Source organism: Rhodnius prolixus, unplaced genomic scaffold (genome assembly GCF_049639745.1).
Source record: "Rhodnius prolixus isolate KJV_2025 unplaced genomic scaffold, Rpr scaffold_5, whole genome shotgun sequence".
Taxonomy (NCBI): domain Eukaryota; kingdom Metazoa; phylum Arthropoda; class Insecta; order Hemiptera; family Reduviidae; genus Rhodnius; species Rhodnius prolixus.
This window is the reverse complement of record NW_027411624.1, coordinates 5,969,423-5,992,344: the sequence shown is the minus strand read 5'-3', so window position 1 is coordinate 5,992,344 and position 22,922 is coordinate 5,969,423. Positions and strand designations below refer to the sequence as shown.

The window sequence follows — 22,922 nt, the reverse complement described above, 5'->3', positions numbered from 1 at the left end:
CAGGGAGATAGAAATAATACCAAAAATAATAAACAGAATTAATCATTAAAAAATCGTTGACTTTACTATATTTTTACATTTTTAGTTTATTTCTAGGCAAATAATAATTTCAATTAATAAATAAATATCTACACTTGATTTAACTATTGAATTCATACTTGTATCAGGTTTATGTTGGTATTACGCTAACTTGTGTGAATCCATGAATCTTTTTGCATTATTTACTTTCTCCTGGGAGGTTAATTTAAAAATAAATTTGGCCTCATAAAATATTTATCAACTAATAACAAGATACAAGGTAAAGTTGTAAAAACTGATAGCTAAGGGTAAGTAGAAATAATAATTATTTTTTAAATAAAAGAAATAGCCGTTTAATTTGTAATTCAAATGATTGCATTAATTGATTTTAGTTTTTTTTTTTTTTTTATCAGATTCCTTGGGTGTACATTCGCCTCCGCGGTTGCATTGTTCTATTACGGAACCCACTTGTTAGCCTACCAAAGCTGTGTGTTTTATTTACATTGTTGTCTAGAGAGGAATTCCTGGGTAAAGCTTGAAAGCACAAGTTTCTGTTATCCAAAGTGCCGCACTTCATATATAAGCCCATCGCGTGGACAAAATCCTTGCATTGTCATTTCCTTTTTTTTCTAATCATTCCTGGATTAATTGTACACCCTAAGCTTAAATACAAAGTGTTGATCTTGCTATATTGCAAAAGTTCAGGTTCCATGTAAGCTACATAGTTCTCCTATGACATTGCCCATGTTTCTTGGTACCCGAACCTACAAACGAAAGACTACTGTCTAGAATTGATCGTCCACACCAGCCTTAAAATGGCCTCTTAGAATTTCAACTTAATAACGCCTCGCCGAACGGGATTAGAATTTTTATGTGTTCAGGAGTGCAAATTCGCAGCTCTCTCTGCTTTAAAGACTGGATTGCGTTACTTTATAGATTTACCGAGATATCAAACTCTACACCTCTTTTTGTGCTGGTCTTCTGTGAATCAATATAGTATCGAGTGACATCGGCGTTTCTCGCTTCCTAACCTCTCCCCGAAATAGGAACGTTAGAAAGCTAATTCGAAGCTTATTTTCGATTTGTTCTCTTTTCCAAGCTCTAAACATAGTTCGGATTTGCTTCGCAATTTTAGACAAAACGGGGAATACCCTTTCAGGGTAAATGTAGAATGGTGACGATTTTTTAAAAAATAACGAAATATGTATTTAACAATATTGAATTTAGAACTATAACATAAAAGGGAAATAAGTTTTTTCTTCTAGATTTAATAATTGATTTGAGGATTAATTCTATCGAAAAAGTTACAAATTAATAGGTAAAATGGTTTTTGAATAGTTAGAAAAACTTTATTTATTACACCACCTGAAAAAATATAAATTTTTGAAAAACATAATTTGGCGAAAAATAATCTGTAATTATTTAAAACGGAAAAAATCAATTAATGTATGTAATAAAGTGGTGAAAGATTATGATGCTCATTTATTTATTAAACTAACGTAACATAAATAATAACTAGTTTTTACTTGAAAATATTATCTTAAAGTTATTCTATAATTGAATATGAATTTTCTATAATTTTGTTTTAATTAATAGTGGCAACACTGATAGTTAATGGTTTCCCCAATGAAAGCAAGTGTAGTATAGATAATCAATCTTGTTGGCAGTGGAGTTTGCATTGCACAATGTCTAAGACAGTGTTCAGATCGGATTAGTTGCGTCTTTTGTATAAACATAATGGCGGACAAAGTATTAAAGGTAATTTTAATAAGTATTATGCAAATTATGATTTTATTTGTGACTAATTATTAGTTAGTGGGTTTTAATTAAAATGGGCTGCAATTTTAAAATCCTTGGAACAAATTGTGCTCTATTTTATATAAGTAGCGTCTCTTCGAACTCACCTTCAGTAAATGTGTTTTTATAAAATTGTATCTGTATTTTTTTTATGTTTAAACAGCAAATACCCGAGCAAAAACTAAAGGCCTTTTCAATAGGCACAATGGGCAAAAGACAGCCATCCAAAAGAGAATTGGAAGAACAACGGAAAAAGGAACAAGAAAAAGCCGCAGCACAGGTTTGAATTTTCTTAACTTCTACTTACGTAGCGAAAAGTATATAATTTATTTCTGATACCGCAACGATTAGTGGTGCTTTTATTTTTGACGATTAATAGTATTTCATGTGTCGATAAAATCAAGCATGGCATTAAGAGTGAATTTGAATAGTTACTTCTCGAATTTTTCGTTTATAAAGTTAGTTGCCCTTAGAAATTTATTTGTCCCATTTTTAAAGTTATTTATTGAATTTTTAAGAAAATTTTATTCGTAATGTGGGAAAAGTTCATAATGAACTTCATTCATTCTAATTCCTTCTTAAATTTGTATCTCTCTTAGTGTTGCCTCTTTTTTCCTTAAATATTTAAGTGGTTTTTCAGTTATCAATTTCATCTTTCGTTACAACGGTAAGCTAAATTCATATTAACATTTTGAGCTTTGATACTGCTTGGAAGTCAAAATAACCTAGTAATTTAATGGTGTGTTACGTACTATTTAGAATGGGTAGAATCAGTGTTGTGTATTCCAAGAGAATATTTAGCCGTCCCAATTGTTAGATCAAGTAGGAGTGACTTGTAAGTTCCATGGTTTTTGCGCTATCATCTTCTTTAGCGTCGAATTTTCTAACGTATTCCTCCATTTTGTTACCATTTCAAAGGGCTGTGAATAGAAATGAAGTACTGTTGCGAGATGTTTTCAGAGCCTATCGTGCTTTCTAAAGAAGGCAATAGACTATTCATGTGTTTTGGGGCTCACAGTTTAGTTCGGCTTGTGACCTGCGTACGTTTGGAGGTGTGTCATACGCTTTGATCACAAGAAAGGCTAGTGGGAAGGATTTGTAAGGAATGTTTCATGTTACCCCCTCAATTTATCTGTCCAGTGTAGTAAAGGGCAGAAGTTGGCAGGTATAAATAAGTTTTAACAGTTTCCAACAACTGCAGAATGCTCCCTTCCACATCGTTTGTATCTTAGATATTAGAAATCGTGAGAACAAAATTGAAAAATCGCATCAGTAGAGTTGCCTTTTGGTTAACGAATTTGGATGAGTTTGATTTTTGGCGACTTCTCTTTTTTTAAATTTTCTGTTAAGTTTTCAATGCGCTTATACATATTTGTTTTATCTTCATGGTACCTTAAAATATTTAATTTTGTTAATCAACCATATTTCGAAAACTGGGCCATGTTAGTTCCACTATTAGCAAACTATCAACATCCATTTGCATATAAATCTAGAAATCTCGCTACACCTTAGACCACCAAACTTCTCTTCATACACCATCCTCTTGTAAAAAGTTCGTTCACAACTACATTTTCATCTTACCCTCGAAGATGGCTGCATAATTAATAAGGTATGGAACGTCTCAAATGATAAACTCATTAGGTTATTGATTTATCTTTTTAGTTAAGTTTAGTTCTATATGCTGATTTCATTACTTTTTCTAGCTCTACTAAGCAGGAGAATTTATTGTAATCATGCAAATGTTAGATTTTAGTTTTCTCATCCGTTTCGAGGCCCTTTGAGTCCAAAAAATGTGCTTTTTACAAATTAATGTGTATAAATATTCTGCGCATCTTAAAAACGAAAAGTCGCAGAAAGTTCAAATTTGATATTTAGCTTAGATGCTGACAAACGATGCTACCATAAGGTTTTGTTCAAAATCTCTTATCGGAAGTATCATCTAAACAGATTTTCAGTTTTATAGGATTTTGTCAAAAACTGCTCCTACGAATTTATTTAAAGTTTGTTTAATGGTTTCAAACTCATAAATCTACAACTTTTACTGGAAATATTTTTCCCAAGAATTCGAATAATAAAACTTTTGTGAGCCGGTAGATTCCTTCTACAGAGACTGGAATTAAATGAGACAACATTCGGCGCAGATGAACGTTTTTGCATTACAACTTACGAGAACATTAGTTATAAAAAGATTTGTGAATGTTAATAGCAGGTACTATAATTATTATAAAAACATTTTTTTTACAATAATTTTAGGCTTTTGAAGAATTTGTTGCTACATTCCAAGAACCAGCTAATAAAACTGGCAAAGTTTGGGTAAAAGCTGGCACTTACGATGCTGGAAAGAGGCGTACGTTGTGAAGTTATATTATGCTTTTTAAACATATTTTAAAAGTTTTTAACATTATTTTTAATTTTAAACAAAATATTTTGCTAAACAGAGGAAGATACAAAAGAAAAAGGAAAATTGTACAAACCACAATCTAGAATTGAACTACCATCAGAGAAGAATTCGGCAGAAAAGGCTCAAGAATATGCTAGGTTACTTGGTGAACGAATGAAACCAGAAAGACCTGGCAAGAAAAGGGAGAAAGAGAAAAAGAAAAGTAATTTAGAATTGTTTAAAGAAGAATTGAAAATGTGAGTAAATTTCTTATAAACGGATAAGTACACGAATAAGTCACTTCAAGGATAAAGTACACTTGAAGAATTGTGCTTAGAAATGTTATGTTGTTTTAGGATTCAGGAAGAACGTGAGGAAAGGCATAAATATAAAGGTGCGATAAGATCTAGTTCTGAAATTGATACGGAAGTTGTAAAATCAAGTGAGTGACATTAATTCTATTATTACAGTTAATTATTATTTTCTTTGCGTACTTTCTTATTGATCGGATGTCCATCGATCTGTTGAACTTCCCTTTCCGCCTTTGGTATGTAACACCCTGTGTGCTGTGCTCCTCATAAAACTAACCAAATTCCCTTTCTATCGAGATTCTTTTTACTATTTCTGAACAGATTCGTGTTTGTTGTCCTACAATTCTTTCTTGTTTATGTACATATGTACTATTTAGACAACAAAACAAAACAAAGACAATTTTTTTTTTTTTTTTTTTTTTTTTTTTTTTTTTTTTTTTGGCGCATCAACAGCTGAGGTTATTAGCGCCCGGAGCTTTTTTCAGTGCACTGCCGGCCTCCGGACAGTGTTCTCTCGTTACAGACAACACTGTCCATCACCGGACAGTGAGCTGTAAGAAGCTCCTAGGAAGAGAAAATCTAAGGGTCAGCTGCTGGATTCGAACCCGGGACCTCCGCGTGGGAGTCCAGTATGCTAACCACATAGCTAATCCCTTCCCTTAACAAAGACAATGGTCAGCCAACAATTCATTTCAATACTGAAAACAATATTGATGCTGCCATATCAGTTTTCCTATAGTTTGCTTGTTGTACTTCTGGAAATATCTGAAAGGCTCAGTTTTATTTTGAGGTAAGTTCCAGAGGTCGATTGACTTGCGGTTCTTAGGAAAGTAGTTTTCTTTTTTTTATTAGTTTGCAAATGTTTATTACCAAAATTATAACAAAATAAAAATTAATTGTTTATTTCCAGGCAGTTTATCCTTATCAGATGAAAAGGGTTCTTTCGACAGTGGAGACCCTAATACAACTAATATTTATTTGGGAAATATCAATCCTAAGGTAATTCATATTAATTATTCATTTGCATCACTTAATAGTGCGGAGAGCTGCTTGTTTTTGTTTTCACTGGTAATGAAAGATTTTCTTTTTTCATTATTCTTAAAATGCAAAGAGATCGGATTTAAAACCTCGCCTAGTTCAGCTTTATTGACTTCAATTTATTCACTAATTAAAATAATAAAAATGGTTTAGAATATACGGCCTTCAGTACTAGGCAAAATCTTGTTACCTCTTGCTCAAATCAATCTCCGCCTTATCTTGGTTCCATAATTACTCTTTTTGACTCTCATGCGATTTGTTTTCTTATTTCCTCTTCACACAGAGAGAAAAATATCGCGTGAACACTAACAATACTTATTTTAATTATAATTTATGTACACAAAACTAAAAAAAATAACAATAATCACGACTAATCATTTTTTTTTAAACAGATCACTGAGCAACAATTAATGGAAGTGTTTGGAAAGTATGGACCATTGGCTAGTATAAAAATTATGTGGCCCAGATCTGATGAAGAGAAATCCCGAGGGAGGAATTGTGGGTTTGTTGCTTTCATGAATAGAAGAGATGGTGATAGAGCGATGAAAGCATTGAATGGTAGGTTTTGATTATTATTTTCGTTTCAGAAGTTCAGAATTTTTTTTTTTTCTTGTTTCAAGTTTTTTAATATTAGATTCTTACTAAGTATGCTTCCTTGTATATGATTTAGGTAAGGAAGTGCTGGGTTATGAAATGAAATTAGGCTGGGGTAAAGGAGTGCCTATACCACCGTTTCCAATTTACATCCCACCCACACTTCTATCGTTAACACAGCCTCCACCTCCTTCGGGATTACCTTTTAATGCACAGCCTCATCCTAAGGACAGGAATAAGGTAATACTTGGTTTATTTAATTAATTTATTTTTATTTTTAAAGAAAAATGTCAAAAATTGTGTTTGATAAATTTTCTTCTAAACTTGTTATTTGTACTTAATGTTTGTTCGCCTCTAACCGTAAAATAGCGCGTGGATGTACAACCTACATAGATTTTTCTTCTCTATTTAACTATTTTTGAAAAAAGATGATCAAATTTTTGATAATTCATATTTCTACAAACTCCATATTTAATGGAGTTGAGAATAATGATTTGTTTTTTTGTTATGTGATTATTTTGTTACACTTGCAATAATAATAATAATTTATTTGTATAAATATAAGTTTTTACAAATAGAGTATGATCAGTACAAAATATAATGCAAACTGATAATAGCATGGAGACAAAATAAGAATATAAAATAAGAATCAACTTTGATTACAAAATAAAAACAAAATCAAGGCTTTAATTACATAATTTTGAGAACAAAAAAAAACATAATGTTCGAAACAAAAACAAATAGATCAGAAAATCCTAGGTAATAAAAAGAAAAACATTTATAAAATAAACAAAAAGGTATACATAGAATGAATCCAATCAAACAGATCACGGAAAAACATATTAATTAGTTTATAAGTTCCCTTAGGGACATGGCATGTAGAAAATATTTATATATATTATTAAGTTGTTGAATGTGTGGAGATCGCTTAATAATGGAGCTGAGGGAGCATTCATAGTCGCATAAATATATAGATTTTAAATGTTTTAAGGCTGTGCAAGTAAATAAAATATGGTACAACGATTCTGGCGCTCTGCTACATAAAATACATATATCACTGGCCATAATCGAATAGTACCTACCAGCGATAAGAGAACCTTAATAAGTTATCTGAAGACAACTGAATTTGGCAAATAAATTTAATTTTTTCAAAATTTGATCTTAGTCAAAAGACAACTCTCTGGCTCGCCAAGCAAACTCACAGTGTTAGACTTACAAATACCTGCAATACGTCTTTCAAGATTTAAGCTGCAGATTATTATTGAATAGAAATGAAGTTGACATACTTATCTTTTTATTAAATCATATCTGGGGAAGTTAAGGCTTATGTTTACTTAAAGTTAAGTGTTATCAATTTAATTGTTATTACGTTAATTTTTTTTTTCTTGGGAAAAGAATTTTAAAATTAGGGGTCAATTTTTAACGTCTTCTCTTAAAATACCCTTTTCTAAAATTTATAAAATATCAGTCTGAAGGCAGTACATTTGCATCAAAATTTTATAACATTAAGAATAGTTGAACAACACAAATTGTAAGTTTAAAAAGAAATATTTTTGAGAAAAAAAATCAGAAAGAATTTTAATTTTGTCAAAACTGTTCTTTCTCCCGTTTCTAATGAATTTAATGAAATTCAAGTACTCAATGGAGTACTTGCCTAAAAGCCTCTCATGTCAATCACAAATGTAAGATAGTAGAATGAAAATCGGTTCACGCGTTTAGGCGCTACGTTGTTTACAAAAAAAGGTAACAAGAACATTTTCTGAAAATGTCGTTTTTTCCAGTTTTTGCTAACTTTTTTTCTGGAAATCTATTAGATCTATGTTATTACGAAAAAATTACAGTCATAAAGGAGGATTTACCCTAGATTGTAAAATAAATTTGGGAACTTTATCTTTTACAGAAAAAGAGAAAAAAATTGTCAACGTTGGGTGTTTTTCAACGTTACGCTTTTTCGTGCTGTTTTTGACGATCAACCCTTATACAACTGTCCTGCCGGACAGTTTTAATTTTTTTTTTTTTTTTAAAAAGTACCTATCAATACATTCTCTTTATTATTAATCTTTTTTGCTCATTTCTAGGTACCACGAATGAGGCCAAACGAACCATATCCAGTCAATCCAGATGATTCGGACAAAGTGGATAAGGTAATTCTCATTGCAGGAGATATTTCAATTTTTTTTTTTTTTGTTTTCACTTTTACGCTAACTTTTTTCTCAGTATGATAAACAAAAAAAAAAAGATAAAGATAAATATAAAAAAAATAATCCCTTTGTATTGCTGTGAGAGGTAAGTTAAGTAGAAATTGGTGAGTAGTTACTTGGTGAGTAGTACAAAAGGTATGAAGTGTTTTTTGAAGAAGATCAGAAGAGGAAATCTTTGGCAGCATTAAAAAGAAAAAAGAAATCCTAAATTGTTTTTCTTTATTGTTCTTGTCTCAATTGTGATTTACTTAACAGTTATTTTATTTTTCCTTCCCAATCAAAAGAAAAATTATATATAATATATATTATTTTCTTTAATATTGTTCTTGGAATGATTGATTGTTGTTGTTTTTTGAATGAATTCAAATAACTTGTAAGAATTAATTTATATTTTAGTTCCGTTGTTTTTTTTAATTCTAGAAACACTTCCTTAACATTATTTACTCAAGATTTTATGTGTACATATTCTTTTAAAGCATTATTTACGTATTTAATTTTCTTTCCTATATATTTACTTATTTTAAGAAATAGTCTTTTTAAAAAAACGTTTTACGTAGAAAAAATTAACAGGTTCCCAATTCCTTATCTGAATGTTTTTTTAAAAAACAAAACAAAATCTGTGAATTAGAGTAGTTACACGAAATCTGTGAAGTTATTATTTAAATTTTATTGCGAATCTTTTTAGGACGATGATAATAAATTCATTAATTTATTTTTCTGTTTAAGGCTAAGCATTTACCAATGAATTGTGGGCCTGTAAATATTTGTATAATCAATTTTTTTTTATCTTTTCTTAGCATATAGGAATTAGGATTTGAAATGACTCTGTTTGAAATAAAATTATTTATTTTTAAAGGATATGGTGTAGGTAGGTTCAGTTACTGCGTCGTTAGTGGTGTTACAGTAAAAGAAATGGTATACTCTGGGTGCGTTCCACTTGGCGACCACAACGACCAAAACATACTTTCAAGCGTTCCACTTGGCGACCGCGGTCGTTGTGGTCGTGGCGAAAACGTCACTAATGACGTCACTATTTTCGCTCACACAACGACCACAACGCCCCACCTTAAGAGCTGGGTCGAAGTGGGCGTTCAGAGTTGGCGCAATTTTTAAAACAAAATATGGCGACCGAAAAAATTATCTCATGTAAATGAAAGTATTATTTCATGTAAATAATAGAATGTGTTTCTCGAAAGTCTACAAAAAATAAATAAATAAATAATTACTTATCCCCTTACATACTATTGGGTTGGAGGGAAAGTTCTGTCGTATTTTAAATAGGCAGGTTATTTTACTTGTAAACAAAAAAAACTTCTGGCTAGTGAGTCATTCGGATTTTTTTTTTGTTTTTTAGCTGCTGTATAATATAAAAGGAGTCCTTTTTTACCGTTCATCATTTACTTTTGATATTTAAAGTGAAAAACATGTCAGTAGATAAAGTGCATTTACGACACTGCATTTTGTATGAATTCCAAAAAGGAAGCAATGCATCGGTTGCATGTAAAAATTTATGTGCAGTATTTGGAAAAGATATTGTAAATGTTCGTACTTGTCAAAGATGGTTTAGCAAATTTCGTTCCGGGGATCTGAGCCTCGAAGAAAGTGATCGATCTGGACGACCATCCAAGATCGATAATGATGTTTTGCGATCCATGTTGGAAAATAATCCACATTTAACAAGTCGAGAAATTGCAGAAGAGTTTGGCATTCATCATACAACTGTTGGAGATCACATTAAATCTCTTTGGTTTGTGTTAAAGCAAAGTGTTTGGGTTCCACATGAATTAACGGAAAAGAATTTGTCTGATCGTGTAAGAATGTGTTCATCACATCTGATTAGACACAATGTGGAGCCGTTTTTGGACAAGCTGATTACTGGAGATGAGAAGTGGATTCTTTACGAGAATGTTAAGAGAAAAAATCTTACTGCAAACCAGGAACATCATCAGCAACAGTTCCAAAACCAAGTATCCATCAACGCAAAGTACTGCTTTGTTTGTGGTGGGACAGGAAAGGTCCAGTGTACTACGAGTTGCTGAAACAGGGAAAAACCATCAACGCGGATCTGTACTGCAATCAGCTGGATAAATTGAATGCAGCTATCAAAGAAAAAAGGCCAGCATTAGCGTCCAGAAAAGGAATAGTGTTCCACCACGATAATGCTCGACCGCATACTGCAATGTTGACACAACAAAAACTGAATGCGTTAGGATGGGAAGTCCTTAGTCACCCACCGTATTCACCTGACATTGCACCATCTGATTATTACCTGTTCAGATCTCTACAAAATTATCTAACGGGAAAAAAATTCAAGTCTTTTGAAAGTGTTTCTAAGGCAGTTGCTGACTACTTTAACTCCAAGGACGAGAACTTCTACAAAACAGGAATTCACAGGTTACCTGAAAGATGGCAACAAGTTGTAACAAATAATGGAGCATATATAATTGATTAATATATATGTTAATTAATTAACACATATTTTTATAAATGAATTCAAATATTTTTTTTTTAAATACGACAGAACTTTCCCTCCAACCCAATAAATCACTGAATAACACAAAATCATTTACCTGAAATAACTTTTAAATTCTTCATCTGAACAAAGATCTATTACACTGATAATACGTGGCCTAAGTTTTCGCTTTTTATCATTGCGATTTTGTAAAATTGCATTCCACTCTAATCGGAACTAGATAAAGAACTTTCTAAAGCATTATTAATAAATATCCAACTGTTGCCACAAAAGACACTTTAATTTTATTTAAACGTAAATTTTATAAATACTCCAAAATGTAATATAAAAAATTGAATTATATATATACTTTTAACATAAGTCAACTTTACCAATAATTAATAAAGTTTATTGTAACTGCTTATATACGGGGTTAAAATTAAAAAAATAACCTCTTCAAGCTTCTAACTTATTTTCGAGGCCGCCATATGTAATGTTTACATGAACGGTTAAAACGCCCACAGTCCGTTCCACTTGGGTTTTCGATCGCAACGCCCACAAGCAAGTGGAACGGCCAAAATCGCGGTCGCGGTCGCCAAGTGGAACGCACCCTCTGTAGATCGAAAACGTTTTTTTTTCTTTTTCTTTGCTTTTTTTTTTTTTTTTTTTTTTTTTTAACATTAGCGTTTCCCAAGGGATTATGTGCTGTTCAAGGTCTGCACATTGAATGGAGTTCCCCATTTTTATCCTTCTTATCAGCCCTGAGAACCCTTTGGTGAATACTACAAATCTTTTCGTCACCTTATCTATTCTAAAATTTCCCAACATTGTAAATCGGTTTCCAAGGGAAACCTCTCAGATGTGTGCTTGAAATAGCTCCGATTTTTTTTTTTACTTGATTTTTAATTTGGAATGGCTTTATTAAGAATAGTAATTCCTGTGATGAAGGAATCATTTCACTTCTCATTAAGTAAGTTAAATAGACAATTTTTTATTTAATTTTTCTACTTGCTAAGAGGGAGTTAGTGTTGCGGCAATTATGTCAATTACTTAGACCAGGCGGTTTTCTTACTTATATTTAAAAGTATTTATCAAAAGCTCTCTTTGCTGGTCCTAAGTTTTTCCTCAGTCAAAGTTTCGTTCTCACCGAGCATCTTCAAGGCTTACATATTACCTTTCTATATTATTAGTTGAAATATATATTAAAATATTTATTAATTACATATTTTTTGTGACATGATTTTATCAGTTTTTAAATGATTAATGCAACATCTTCATCCTAAAAGAAACGCTTTTGTTATTTTTATTATTTAATATGATTTACGAAAAGTATAGTATGCTCAACATATCTATAAAAAAAATATATATATATATTTGTATATAAAGAACAAAGATTATTAAAACACTTGTATGTTGGGTTATGTAAAATATCCTTGAAAATATTCGAGTTCAAATTTCGATTTTGAAATAAACCGCTTTAAAAAGTTCAATTTTATTGATTGGTTTCTCTGATTTCTTCGAAAATCACTGTAGCTGATTGATTTGTCAAGTTGATGTAATACAATTTTTTCTGAGAGCTAATAGAATGGATACTAAAGTGGCTACTAAAGGTGACAATGAATGGTTTCATAATCTATATAAAGTTCATGATTCTTAAAAACAAAAGGTGTGAATGAATAAGAAACTTATGGATTAATAGATAATTTTCGAAACGGACTCACGGGAGTCTAAATTTGTTGCACAATTTAAGAACTTTTTAAACGGACATCATACATGATGAAGCTATTTAGCTTAATTTTCTTTCACTTTATCTTTAAGAGACGTTAATTTGAGCTTTATTTCGTACAAATCAATAGCTTAAATCTTCCATATTCTTAAAGCATCTATAACACGAGAATTCATTTATAACAAATTTTTATAATCTTCCAAACAACTTTATATCTAGTCACAGATTACTGATTACTTCAAGAATAGTAATTGCTCCGCTGGCCGGTTTTGCACGTAAAATAGCTCCCTGGCATTAGTAATCTCAGATGTTGGAGCACCTTAAGTACAGAAAATAAAATTATACTGAGTTAAGCATCCACAAACAAATACTAGTTCATTATCTTGCACTAATTGTATGGTTATTATCATTAGGTATGGTTTACTTTAGAGACATGCCTCATTCGACGACAAGAGCTACACTTAAGGGATTAAACCTTTGAATAAGAACGAAAATTTGAAGTATAATTTTTTTTTGTTACAGTCTTCTTAATAATTTTTCTATAAACGCTATGAGAATTTTAGTAGACTTTTATTTTATTTATTATATTTATTTATTTTTGTATTTGTGGATACAATTTATTTGCCTTGTATTAATTATACGTTATACGTTTATAAAATAAGGAAGTGTTTCTGGTTTTTCGCTATTTCTTATTTTATTATTATTTTTTTATTTGGTTGCATTAAATGTCGAATGTTTTGGATGAATGAGTATTGGAAGATTATATTCTATTAAAAAAAAAGACTACAATTTATTTTTTTTTTTCTTTGAATGGTTGTGCATGTGTTGTCGTGAATTTGCCCCAAATCCGGTGTGTAATGTTTTCTGCTGCTTTTGTCACAGATTTTACCCCAGGCACTCGTCAAAGTGGTTATGCCGACTGACAGGTAAGGTTACAACAAGGTTTAAAATTAAAAAAAAAAAAACTTCAGGTAAGGTAATGTCAGTTCCAGGACCATTGGCAAATAAAAAAAAAAAAATAATTAAATAAATAAATAAATGCTTATGAAAAAGGGCAAGTGTAAAGAGAGACGACTCAGATAACTTTGTGGAACTAAGTAGGGCAAACCCACTTTAAAAAGGCACAAAAGGACTACGAGATGCTGGAGAATTAAACCTATTTAAAAAAAAAACAAACACAAAAATCTTGTATAATACTTGTTTTTTCTCTTATTTAAACAAAAAAAGATTAAAAACAGGAATCGTAATATAAATTACTTTATTAAAAATAGTTCTCAAATTAGAAATTTAAAGTAATAAAACTAATGATATCTTTAAATTTTTAATTTGAATGAATATTTCACTCAATTTAGTTACAAAAACATAAAATTACGTTTCCTTAATTAAAATAATTTTAAAACAAAAAAAGAAAAGTATTTATTTAAAGAACAGTTTTTTTTTTAGAACTTCAGTATGATCATAAAAGTTTTGACTGTTCAATGACTTAAATATTTCAAAACAATCTTGATTTAACACACATAATCTTTTAATTTATGATATACTGAAGTATGAGCTTGATTTTTCTTTTTTAAAGTTGTACGTTACTTTTTAGTTGGATTTTTAGTTTATTTTATTTTTTTTACCAATAAGCACTAGATTATTTGGATTTTGTATTTTTATTGGTTAAGATAAGAGGAGGGGGAATTGGGGATTAGTGGTAGAATATTATGTTTCTTGACAGGAACCTCCTGATGTTGATCCACCATATGATAGAATATGTGATCCGCGAAGGTCCCATGTTCGAGGCAATGATCATGAACAGAGAACTGTCCAATCCATTGTTCAGGTGAGTTACCTATTTTATGTGATATTTTTAATGAAGTATTCCAGTAGATAAAAATTTTTTTTTTTTTTATTTCAAAATATTTGATCCACCAAAAAATGTTTTGTTTCTTTGATGTTGCAGATTCTTGTTTGATAATCAATCACCAGCCCATACCTACTATCGTTGGAAACTGTTTTCACTTTTACAAGGTGATTCACAAAAAGAATGGCGTTTACAAGAATTTAGAATGTTTAAAGGTGATTTTGTTTATTTTTATTTGATTTCTTAAATATGATGCTTTTAATTAACTCACATAATTGATTTGATGCATGATTGTGGGCCTTTTTATTCGACGTAGTTCAAGAGTATTTAATCAAGTACATACATATCTATTCCATTTATTGTTTACGATGTCCAATCTTTTAAGAAATCTATACTGCCTTTTAACAAAAAAACTCGCTTTAATACGGAAAACTCTCAAGAGTTTCCACAAGGAATTTGTAAGCTAGAGATTAGTAAAAGGTTAAAGAGCTACATGTGAGACTGGATAGAAAAGGATCGATCTCCCTTCAGTGTCCTAAGTGGCTAATTTAGTCTGTTTTTGCGTTTCTGTTAAGGAATTTTCAAGATCTTGGTCTGAGATATGATGATGAATTTCTATCCTACCTGAACCATTTCTTTCTAATCCAGTAGCCATCAGTTTCCATCATCTACAACCATTCAAGCGAGATCGGTTTGTTTTCTCTATAAAGTTTTCCATCTTACTAACAACAAACATTTTGCAATTCGCTGTTTCCAATTGGCCTTGCGGCTCCGTAGATCTCAATTTCTTCCCATAGATTGTGTATTTACAATTGTTGATCTTCTTCACTGTAGCCAATTCGCGCGTGATTGGACGTAAATCTAAGTGGGTCAAATAGCTACAAATGATCCTCATTAAATATGATGTACGATCAAAGGGTAGTTGCTGTCAATATTGCTCGTTTGTGGCCCTTCAAATTACTTAGTTCCTTCTTCTTTATGAACCCTCATTGCGCCATGTTTTCCCCTCATTTATCGATTAATAAAAGAGGGAAAATTGATTTTTAGCGTACTTTGTGTGTGGTGTCTCCTGCTCCTTTCACGTCTTCAGCGTCTGCTCTCACTGTTAGGCACACTAATAGCATGATGGTTGTCAGCATTTGTGTGTGTGAGAGAGAGTAATATTTCGACTCTGTATTCTTTTAATTTGCGACAGGGGAACTGATTTTCGTTGTCAAACGTGCTTGGCAGACGAAATTAAATTTCCCAGAGTAATTTGCTGTCGATGCGGGAAATAACTCCAATCATGTATAAACTCTGATAAACCGCCAGGAACTGTTTAATCAAAACTAGGTTTAGATTTTGGACAACCGTGGGTATAATATTGATCATGGAGCATTGAAGTTGGCACTAATAATCTCTTTAATTTCTTTCTACGATTAAATTTAGAGATTTTTTAATGAAAATGAATGAAGGGCTATTCATTAGATAAAGTTGTGGACTCTTAAACATTCCGTATGCAATGTAGTTGATATCCATCAATTGAGAATGTACGTTATATGTTATTTTTAGATTAAATAACATTTATTATATAGGAGGTTTTGTTAATGTTTAGGAGGTTCGATATGGCGTCCACCACCGATGAACTTGTACACACAAGGCATGCCAGATGAACTAGTCGAACGGGATGATGATAAGAAAGGAGGATTGTCCCCAGCCCAACGGGACCGTTTGGAACAATTAATTAGACATATGACGCCAGAAAGACTTAAAGTAGCCGACGCCATGGTGTTCTGTATTGAACATGCGGAAGCTGCGGATGAAATTTGTGATTGTATTGTTGAATCGTTATCGAATAGTGACACAGTATTGTATAAAAAAGTATGTAGACATATTTTTTTGTTTTGGAAATATTTTATTATATTGATCAGTCTTGTTGAGTTTATATTATAAAATACATGTTTTCATTTTCAGGTGGCGCGTTTATATTTAGTATCTGATATTTTACACAATTGCAGTATAAAAATTACCAATGCGTCAAATTACAGGCGATGGTAAGTGCTTTATATTAAATTTTCCAATAAAACCATTTATTCTTATAACCGCAGCATCTTTCCATTGCTTTTGGTTGATATATAAATTCAAGACGTTTCTTACACCAATGTTTACTTAAATTTGTTATTATATAAGTGGACACAGATTTAGGCAACCATGTATTCCCTTCCTTTATTTACCATGGAAAGTTTCGGGAGTCCAAACATTTCTTTCTTGAAAAAATCATGCTACAAAGTTCTCATCTAAGAAGTACTGCATAACACATATGTTATATTCATATTTGGTGGCACGTCCTATTGAGGGCACTAAAAACTCGCTGTACATTATTTAGGATTTAGTTACTTAATACGCATTGATAGACCATATTTTTCAGTATAAATATAACAAAAACTATTTACTTTAAAGTAAATAATAGTAACTTGTGCCTGCTCACAGCCTAGAAAATAGACTGCAAGAAATATTTCAACAAGCGTACCTAACCTATTGTAATTTGGAATCCCGGCTGAAAGCAGAGAACTACAAATTGAGAGTATTACAGATCTTCAAGGCCTGGGATGATTGGGCGGTTTATCCCAGAGATTTTTTACTCAAATTGAAAGCAACCTTCCTTGGCACTCCGATAACTGTAAGTCCATCATTTCAAGTGTTCTACCTTGTTTTTAAAGTGAGAATAGCTTTTTTTAAAAAAAGAACATATTGAATGGAAATATAATTTCTGTTTAGGATGAAGAAATAGAAGAAGAATTACCACCCGATCGGATGTCAGATCCAGATTTGGATGGTGAAATGATGAATAATGAAATGGAACCGGATGATCTTGACGGTGTCCCACTTGACGGAGCCGCTTTGCTAAAAGGCGCCTATAAACATATTGACGATATTGACGGAATTCCAAGTAATTTTTACTTATTCATTCATTTTTTTTGTTAAATTTCATTCAGTTCATTTTAATTAAGTATTAAGGATCATACTCGTTACTTTTAAACATTTCAAGGAACACTGCGCTGAAGGACAGTGCTGTACTGTCTGCAAAGTTCCGCTTTGTTTTGGTAAAAAGTTCTGTTTGAATGAACATCATATAAAGCATTAGTTGCATAGTGGTATTATACAATACCAGTGTCCCACACTAAAAAAGGACTATTGAAATGGTATTAATTTTTTCTTTTCTTTTTTCTTATTTCGAAAGTAATGATCATTTGAGAGGGATGATTACATATGGAAAATAATGGAAATGAATGTTTATTTCCATTATTTTATAATACAAGAAATTCTGTGCAACTAGGGCTTTTATTTTCTTTAAAATCGTGTGCCTCAAAGAGTTAATGGCCGTTTATGGTAACTTTTCGACCATTTCTTTCTTTGGCGCTGCCTCAATGTTATTTAGAGAGTTTAAGATATTTACTTTATTCTCATTATAGGCATCGTCCTAGAATTAAATAAAAATCTCAGACATGGTGCAAAGCAGGCAGTAAATATTTGAAATAAAGCAAAATTTACTAGTAACTAAGTAGTAAGAATGATCCTGAAAAAAAAAACAGCAATTGAAGAATTTTGCATAATTAATATAAGTTGCTGTCGTATTAATAAAATTGATAGATACAGAAACACTTAGAAAACCACCAGTCTAACGTATTAAATGACACGAGTGTTTCAAACACAAGGTATAGCACAACTTAGCGTGTATTGCTTAAAGAAAATCATAAGAGCCGTTTTCAGGAAAATTAAAAAAAGAAAAGAAACTGAAAAAAGATATAGCAAAAGGTGCACTCAGCAGACCTCAAAAACTGATTATCGAAATTTGAAGCTATCGTAATACTTCCTTTTCTTGCTTAGAAATGTAAAAAAATCAGTTGCATAAATAATTCTCAGTAATTAATTATTCAAAATTTGTGTTACAGTGGACGAGGATATTGACGGAGTTCCACTGAATGCTTCTGGCAGGAATGACAGGAATAACCAAGCGCAAAAGAGGAAACAACCTGCTGGGGCTTTTGTGCCTTCTCGTTGGGAGGAAGTTGATCCAGAGCTGATTGAACAACAAGCAATGACTACGAGTAAATGGGAATTAATAGAACAGCAGCAACAACTGCAACAGCAACAGCAACAGAAAGAGATGGACGAGGCTAAGAGAAGAGAACAGGAAGAACTCGACGGCGCACCAATGGCGGACGGCAGTTCTGGACCTGATGACAGTATGGATAGTTGGTAGGGACTGACTTAGTTTTCTTATTTGTGTCCATAGTTGTTATTTCAATGTTCACGCTGACTAATTTATTTAAGCAGCCGAGATGCTCAAGAAGAAGCCAGAAGACAGCGACTGAGGGAGATTGAGGTCAAAGTAATGCAATATCAAGATGAACTGGAGTCTGGCAAGAGAGTGTTGAAGATTGGATGGACAGTGGCCCAACAAATTGAACATCACCGAAAGAAATTATTAAGAAAGGTAAAGAATTAATAATTACTTTAAAAATAGAAGTGTATGAAACTAATAATAAATTGTCTTTATTTAAAAGAATTTACAATCTCAATTTTTTTTTCTTCTTCTTTATACATAAAAACAAGACAATATACTAACATGGTCAAATGACCGTCCGAGGGGTTCAAGGGAGCTGCAACTCTATGATGTAGGAAAAAGCAAACGATAAATAAATTGCAAAAAATAAAAATAAAATCAAATAAATAAGAAAATAATCAATCCTCCAAATCACATCAACTTAATATAACTTTTTTTTTTTCTTCTTCTTCTTCTTCTTCTTCTTCTTCTTCTTCTTCTTCTTCTTCTTCTTCTTCTTCTTCTTTTTAAACTAAAACCTAAAAAAAAAAAAAAAAAAAAACCTAACGAAATCAACAGTATAATCATGATGAAGACCTTACAATAAACTCTGCCTCTTTACAGTAGCCGATAAGCCTATACCAGTCATCTCCGTTAACATAGTTCATAAACTGATACCCTTCTAAATACTGCTGGTTGAACCATTTAGATCTAACACCGGCTAGCCTTGGATAAATTGCTATGAAATGATAGACTGTATGAAACTATTTTGTGGTTTTTTGTCGCTACGTCAAATTAATTTATTTATTTTTATTATTATTATTTTGTTAATTAATTTCCATTAAAACTATTAATTTATAACCAAGGAAAGAATCTGTAGAGTTCTTAAGTCATATTTTACAATAATCAGAATATGATTTCACAATTCCAGATAATCTTTTATCAGACGGTAAAGTGGAATTGATAACCACTACTTTAGGTATCCCAGCCAAAACACTTGATATATTGACATCCTGAAATCCAATCTTTTTATATCGTGGAACCCCTACATTATTCAATTTGATCTTTTTTCTTCCAACTCTTATACTTTTTAAACTTTAATTTTTCAGTCAGAGAAAGCTGAAAAAGAGAAAATTCCAGATAAATCTTTAAGAAGGAGTGCATCTCCTGACGATTCTTCAGATTCCAGGTATATTTAAACAGTTCCATACCATTTAATCCATAGATTTTTATTTCTTTAAATGATATTTGCCGAATGTTGTAGGTACAGAAGATCAAAAAGATCGAAAAGTAGCACGCCAAGTCCTCCCCCATCAAAGCGTTCTTCTTACAGGTAAAATACTGCTATACCCCATTTTTTTTTTATTCAGATTTAATTTTTAAGTAATTTTCTTAAAACTCATAAGCTCATAAGTATGATTATGATCATATAATGGGGGCATCTACAGCAATTATTGGTAATGTTCTATGATTTTCCTTTTCTTTTAATATATTTATTTATAAACAGACCACTTCATACATTCATATAGAACGACGGATCGATACAGTAAGTAAGACAATTTATAAAATACAATGAGCCACCGGATATTTTCGGTGAAACTCTAAATCAGAAATCTATACGACTGCAGAGTTAAAATCCGGTCAAGAAATCGTTAGTGGAGAACACTGGTGATGACATAAAGAATTATAAATTATGCAGTTTTCCAGCATACTCGTAGGTTACGATCTTATCATGTTCAAGTGTTGATATTTCCTACTTCTTTACAGTTTGGGACTGGTTCACTTAACCTCAGGCAATAATTATAACTAGTTCTTCTTGTTTGAACTGCAGTCTGTTAAATTGAAATGGTGTGTGGTCTGACTACTAACTTAAAGAGCTCAAGGAAACAAAATAAATCTATTTTGAACACTCATTATTTTCTCTTAACATCCTTAAGTTCAATTTATACGTACGTTGTCTGACTTTAACTAATGTTGCAACACTGAGCATTTCCAATATGTTAGATCTGTGACACTATTCCAGAACTTCCGATGCTCATTTTTAGCTGCCTTCTGGGCTGCTCTCCTCATTTATCTATCCTGATTTGTCCAACGCTTATATCATTATTGAACACTTATCAGCTTCTTCTGGATAGTTTGCCATTAAAAAAACGTCTCATAATTTCATGTAAGTCATATATAACTACCCAAATCATGCACATCAAAGGGCTTCAACGCTCACAATCTTTTTTATTACTTATCGATCGATTAACTTCTTTTTTTCTTGAATTTAGAGATTGTTTTTTATTAACTCCTCGCTGCATTATTTAAAAGCAGCTAGATTATTCCCCTACACGCCCATATATTTATAAAATTTGTTGGATTTGCTGGCGGTATTTTTAAAAAGTTATTCTTTAGTCTGGCAGGAACTTATATAGTCGTTAGATTCTTTTTCCATCAACATTGCTTCCTTAATCAACTTTCACAGTTAACTTTTTTTAGCGTCATTTTCTTAATAATTTTAGCAAAACGAAATTTTATTGCCACGGCCGACAATTGAAGTCGAAAACTGGCAGGCTTTATCAACGTGTGCATATACTATTTACTTATTTTTACCAGGAGAGAATTTCATCGGCTCTTATCGACTTTATTCTTCCGTTTTGCCAGTTGCTATGCAGAAAATATTCCAGTAACCTTTGGGCAGCTTGTAAAAACGTACATCACCCTGAAATAGAACTCCTCCCCTCCAAAAAACAAAGTCTCATTAAAGTGAGCATTTCATTGAATAATTTTCTCGTATTTTTGTTTTTTTAATGCTTTGATTAAAGTAAATACCAAGCTGCTTTATTCCCCTCAAAAGGTATCGTAGTTTTTAGGTTCAGCGGGAGAAAATTAATGTCTACAGCGGCAAAATATCTCTACCTGTTAATAGCAAAGGTTTTTTTTTTTTTTAAGATCACGTAGTCGCAGTCCAAATTATTCAACTAGTTCAAGAAGATCACGTCGTTCACGTTCACCGCCAAGTCGTAAATCGCCTAGCCGGAAATCACCGTCATTGTCCAGACGAAGAGGTTCTGGTTCTAGAAAACGACGTGGATCCAGTCCTGATTCGCCCAGAGATTCAAGACGAAGACGAGGCGCCGGCTCTTCACCAGAATCCACGCCCACTCATCATTCGTCATCTTCGCACAAGAAACATTCTTCCAGGCATAAACATAAACATAGACATTAATAGTGTTTTATTTTTTTAATTTCGTTGCCCTTAACCACCCACCACCATCTCTACCTTGCCTCCTCCTCCCTCTGAACCCCTTTGTCATTCCTTTGTCAGCCACATCTTGTAAATACTTTTTCTTTGTCTCATGTATAAAACAAATTTGAACTGTTAAAAAAGTAATATTAAAAGAGAAACAAATTAACATTTTTATTTTTATTTTTTTGTTAAAATTAATGTTTAATTTGTAAATATAAATATGTTATAGATTATTAACTAAAATATATTCATTTTAGTTTTCTTTTTTTATTATTTAATTATTTACAGCTCTTTATTAATTTCCTTTTTTTTAAATTTACAAGATTTTCCTAACAGAGATAACTTCAGTTGAATTGTACTTTTACAAGATTTTGATATGTCGGTTTATGTATTCTTAAACCAAATGATGGTCTAGCTTCTTATATACAATCGATCGCCTTCGGCACTTTGATTTCAATTCAGTCATTGCGTCTTATACAACTTTAAGAATGTCAGGCATTCTAAAGAGGTGGATGGTTCTTCCAGCGTAATCTTAACAGGTACCATTTTTCTACTTAAACTAGAAAATGTTTTCTTTCTCCTCTTTATCAAGAAAAATCATATATTTGAAAATTCTATATTCTGTGGCGTAGTCAAAAGATTTTCCCAAGTAATTTTATTTTTACAATTTTGATATATTTTTACTTCATTTTTTTTTTTCTATCGAATAAATTCTTAAGAATAAATGTATCTCAGTATCATATTGGTTTTATTTTTAGGGACGGGTTATTATGTTCGAATTGATTTGGCCACTTATTAAAAAATTATTACCAAATAATAATACTTTTTTTATTTCTATTTTTTATTAAAAAAACAAAGGTTATTTTGTTCATCAAATAACAAAATTTGAATTAATAACCCAATAGTAACCTTCCATGCTGATCTTATACGATAGTGTAACCTTTTTACTCAGATGTAATGTTTCGCACAGTAGTGATGGATCTTTTTATGAAGGTACACTTCAAAACAAATTAACTGGCTT

The 22,922-nt window shown here is 31.6% G+C and overlaps 1 protein-coding gene across 4 annotated transcripts; it reads left to right on the top strand.

The window, feature by feature from the left end:
* Positions 1 to 195: 195 nt before the first annotated feature.
* LOC141458011 (U2 snRNP-associated SURP motif-containing protein) lies at positions 196 to 22,179 on the top strand. 4 transcript variants are annotated; one of them, XM_074135489.1, is made up of 22 exons: positions 196 to 326; positions 1,615 to 1,776; positions 1,979 to 2,095; positions 4,069 to 4,162; positions 4,254 to 4,452; positions 4,552 to 4,637; positions 5,417 to 5,505; positions 5,937 to 6,102; positions 6,215 to 6,378; positions 8,217 to 8,282; positions 13,400 to 13,443; positions 14,238 to 14,342; positions 14,463 to 14,578; positions 15,958 to 16,223; positions 16,317 to 16,396; positions 16,833 to 17,022; positions 17,121 to 17,292; positions 18,296 to 18,602; positions 18,678 to 18,840; positions 19,779 to 19,858; positions 19,940 to 20,002; positions 21,604 to 22,179. In XM_074135489.1, exons 2-22 carry the CDS (start codon positions 1,756 to 1,758, stop codon positions 21,878 to 21,880), a joined length of 2,865 nt encoding a protein of 954 aa, XP_073991590.1. In that variant the 5' UTR covers positions 196 to 326; positions 1,615 to 1,755; the 3' UTR covers positions 21,881 to 22,179. The 4 variants fall into 4 exon arrangements, with proteins under 4 accessions (XP_073991590.1, XP_073991588.1, XP_073991591.1 ...); XM_074135487.1 differs by having other exon boundaries at positions 19,934 to 20,002; XM_074135490.1 differs by having other exon boundaries at positions 198 to 326; positions 18,681 to 18,840.
* The last annotated feature ends 743 nt before the right edge of the window (positions 22,180 to 22,922 follow it).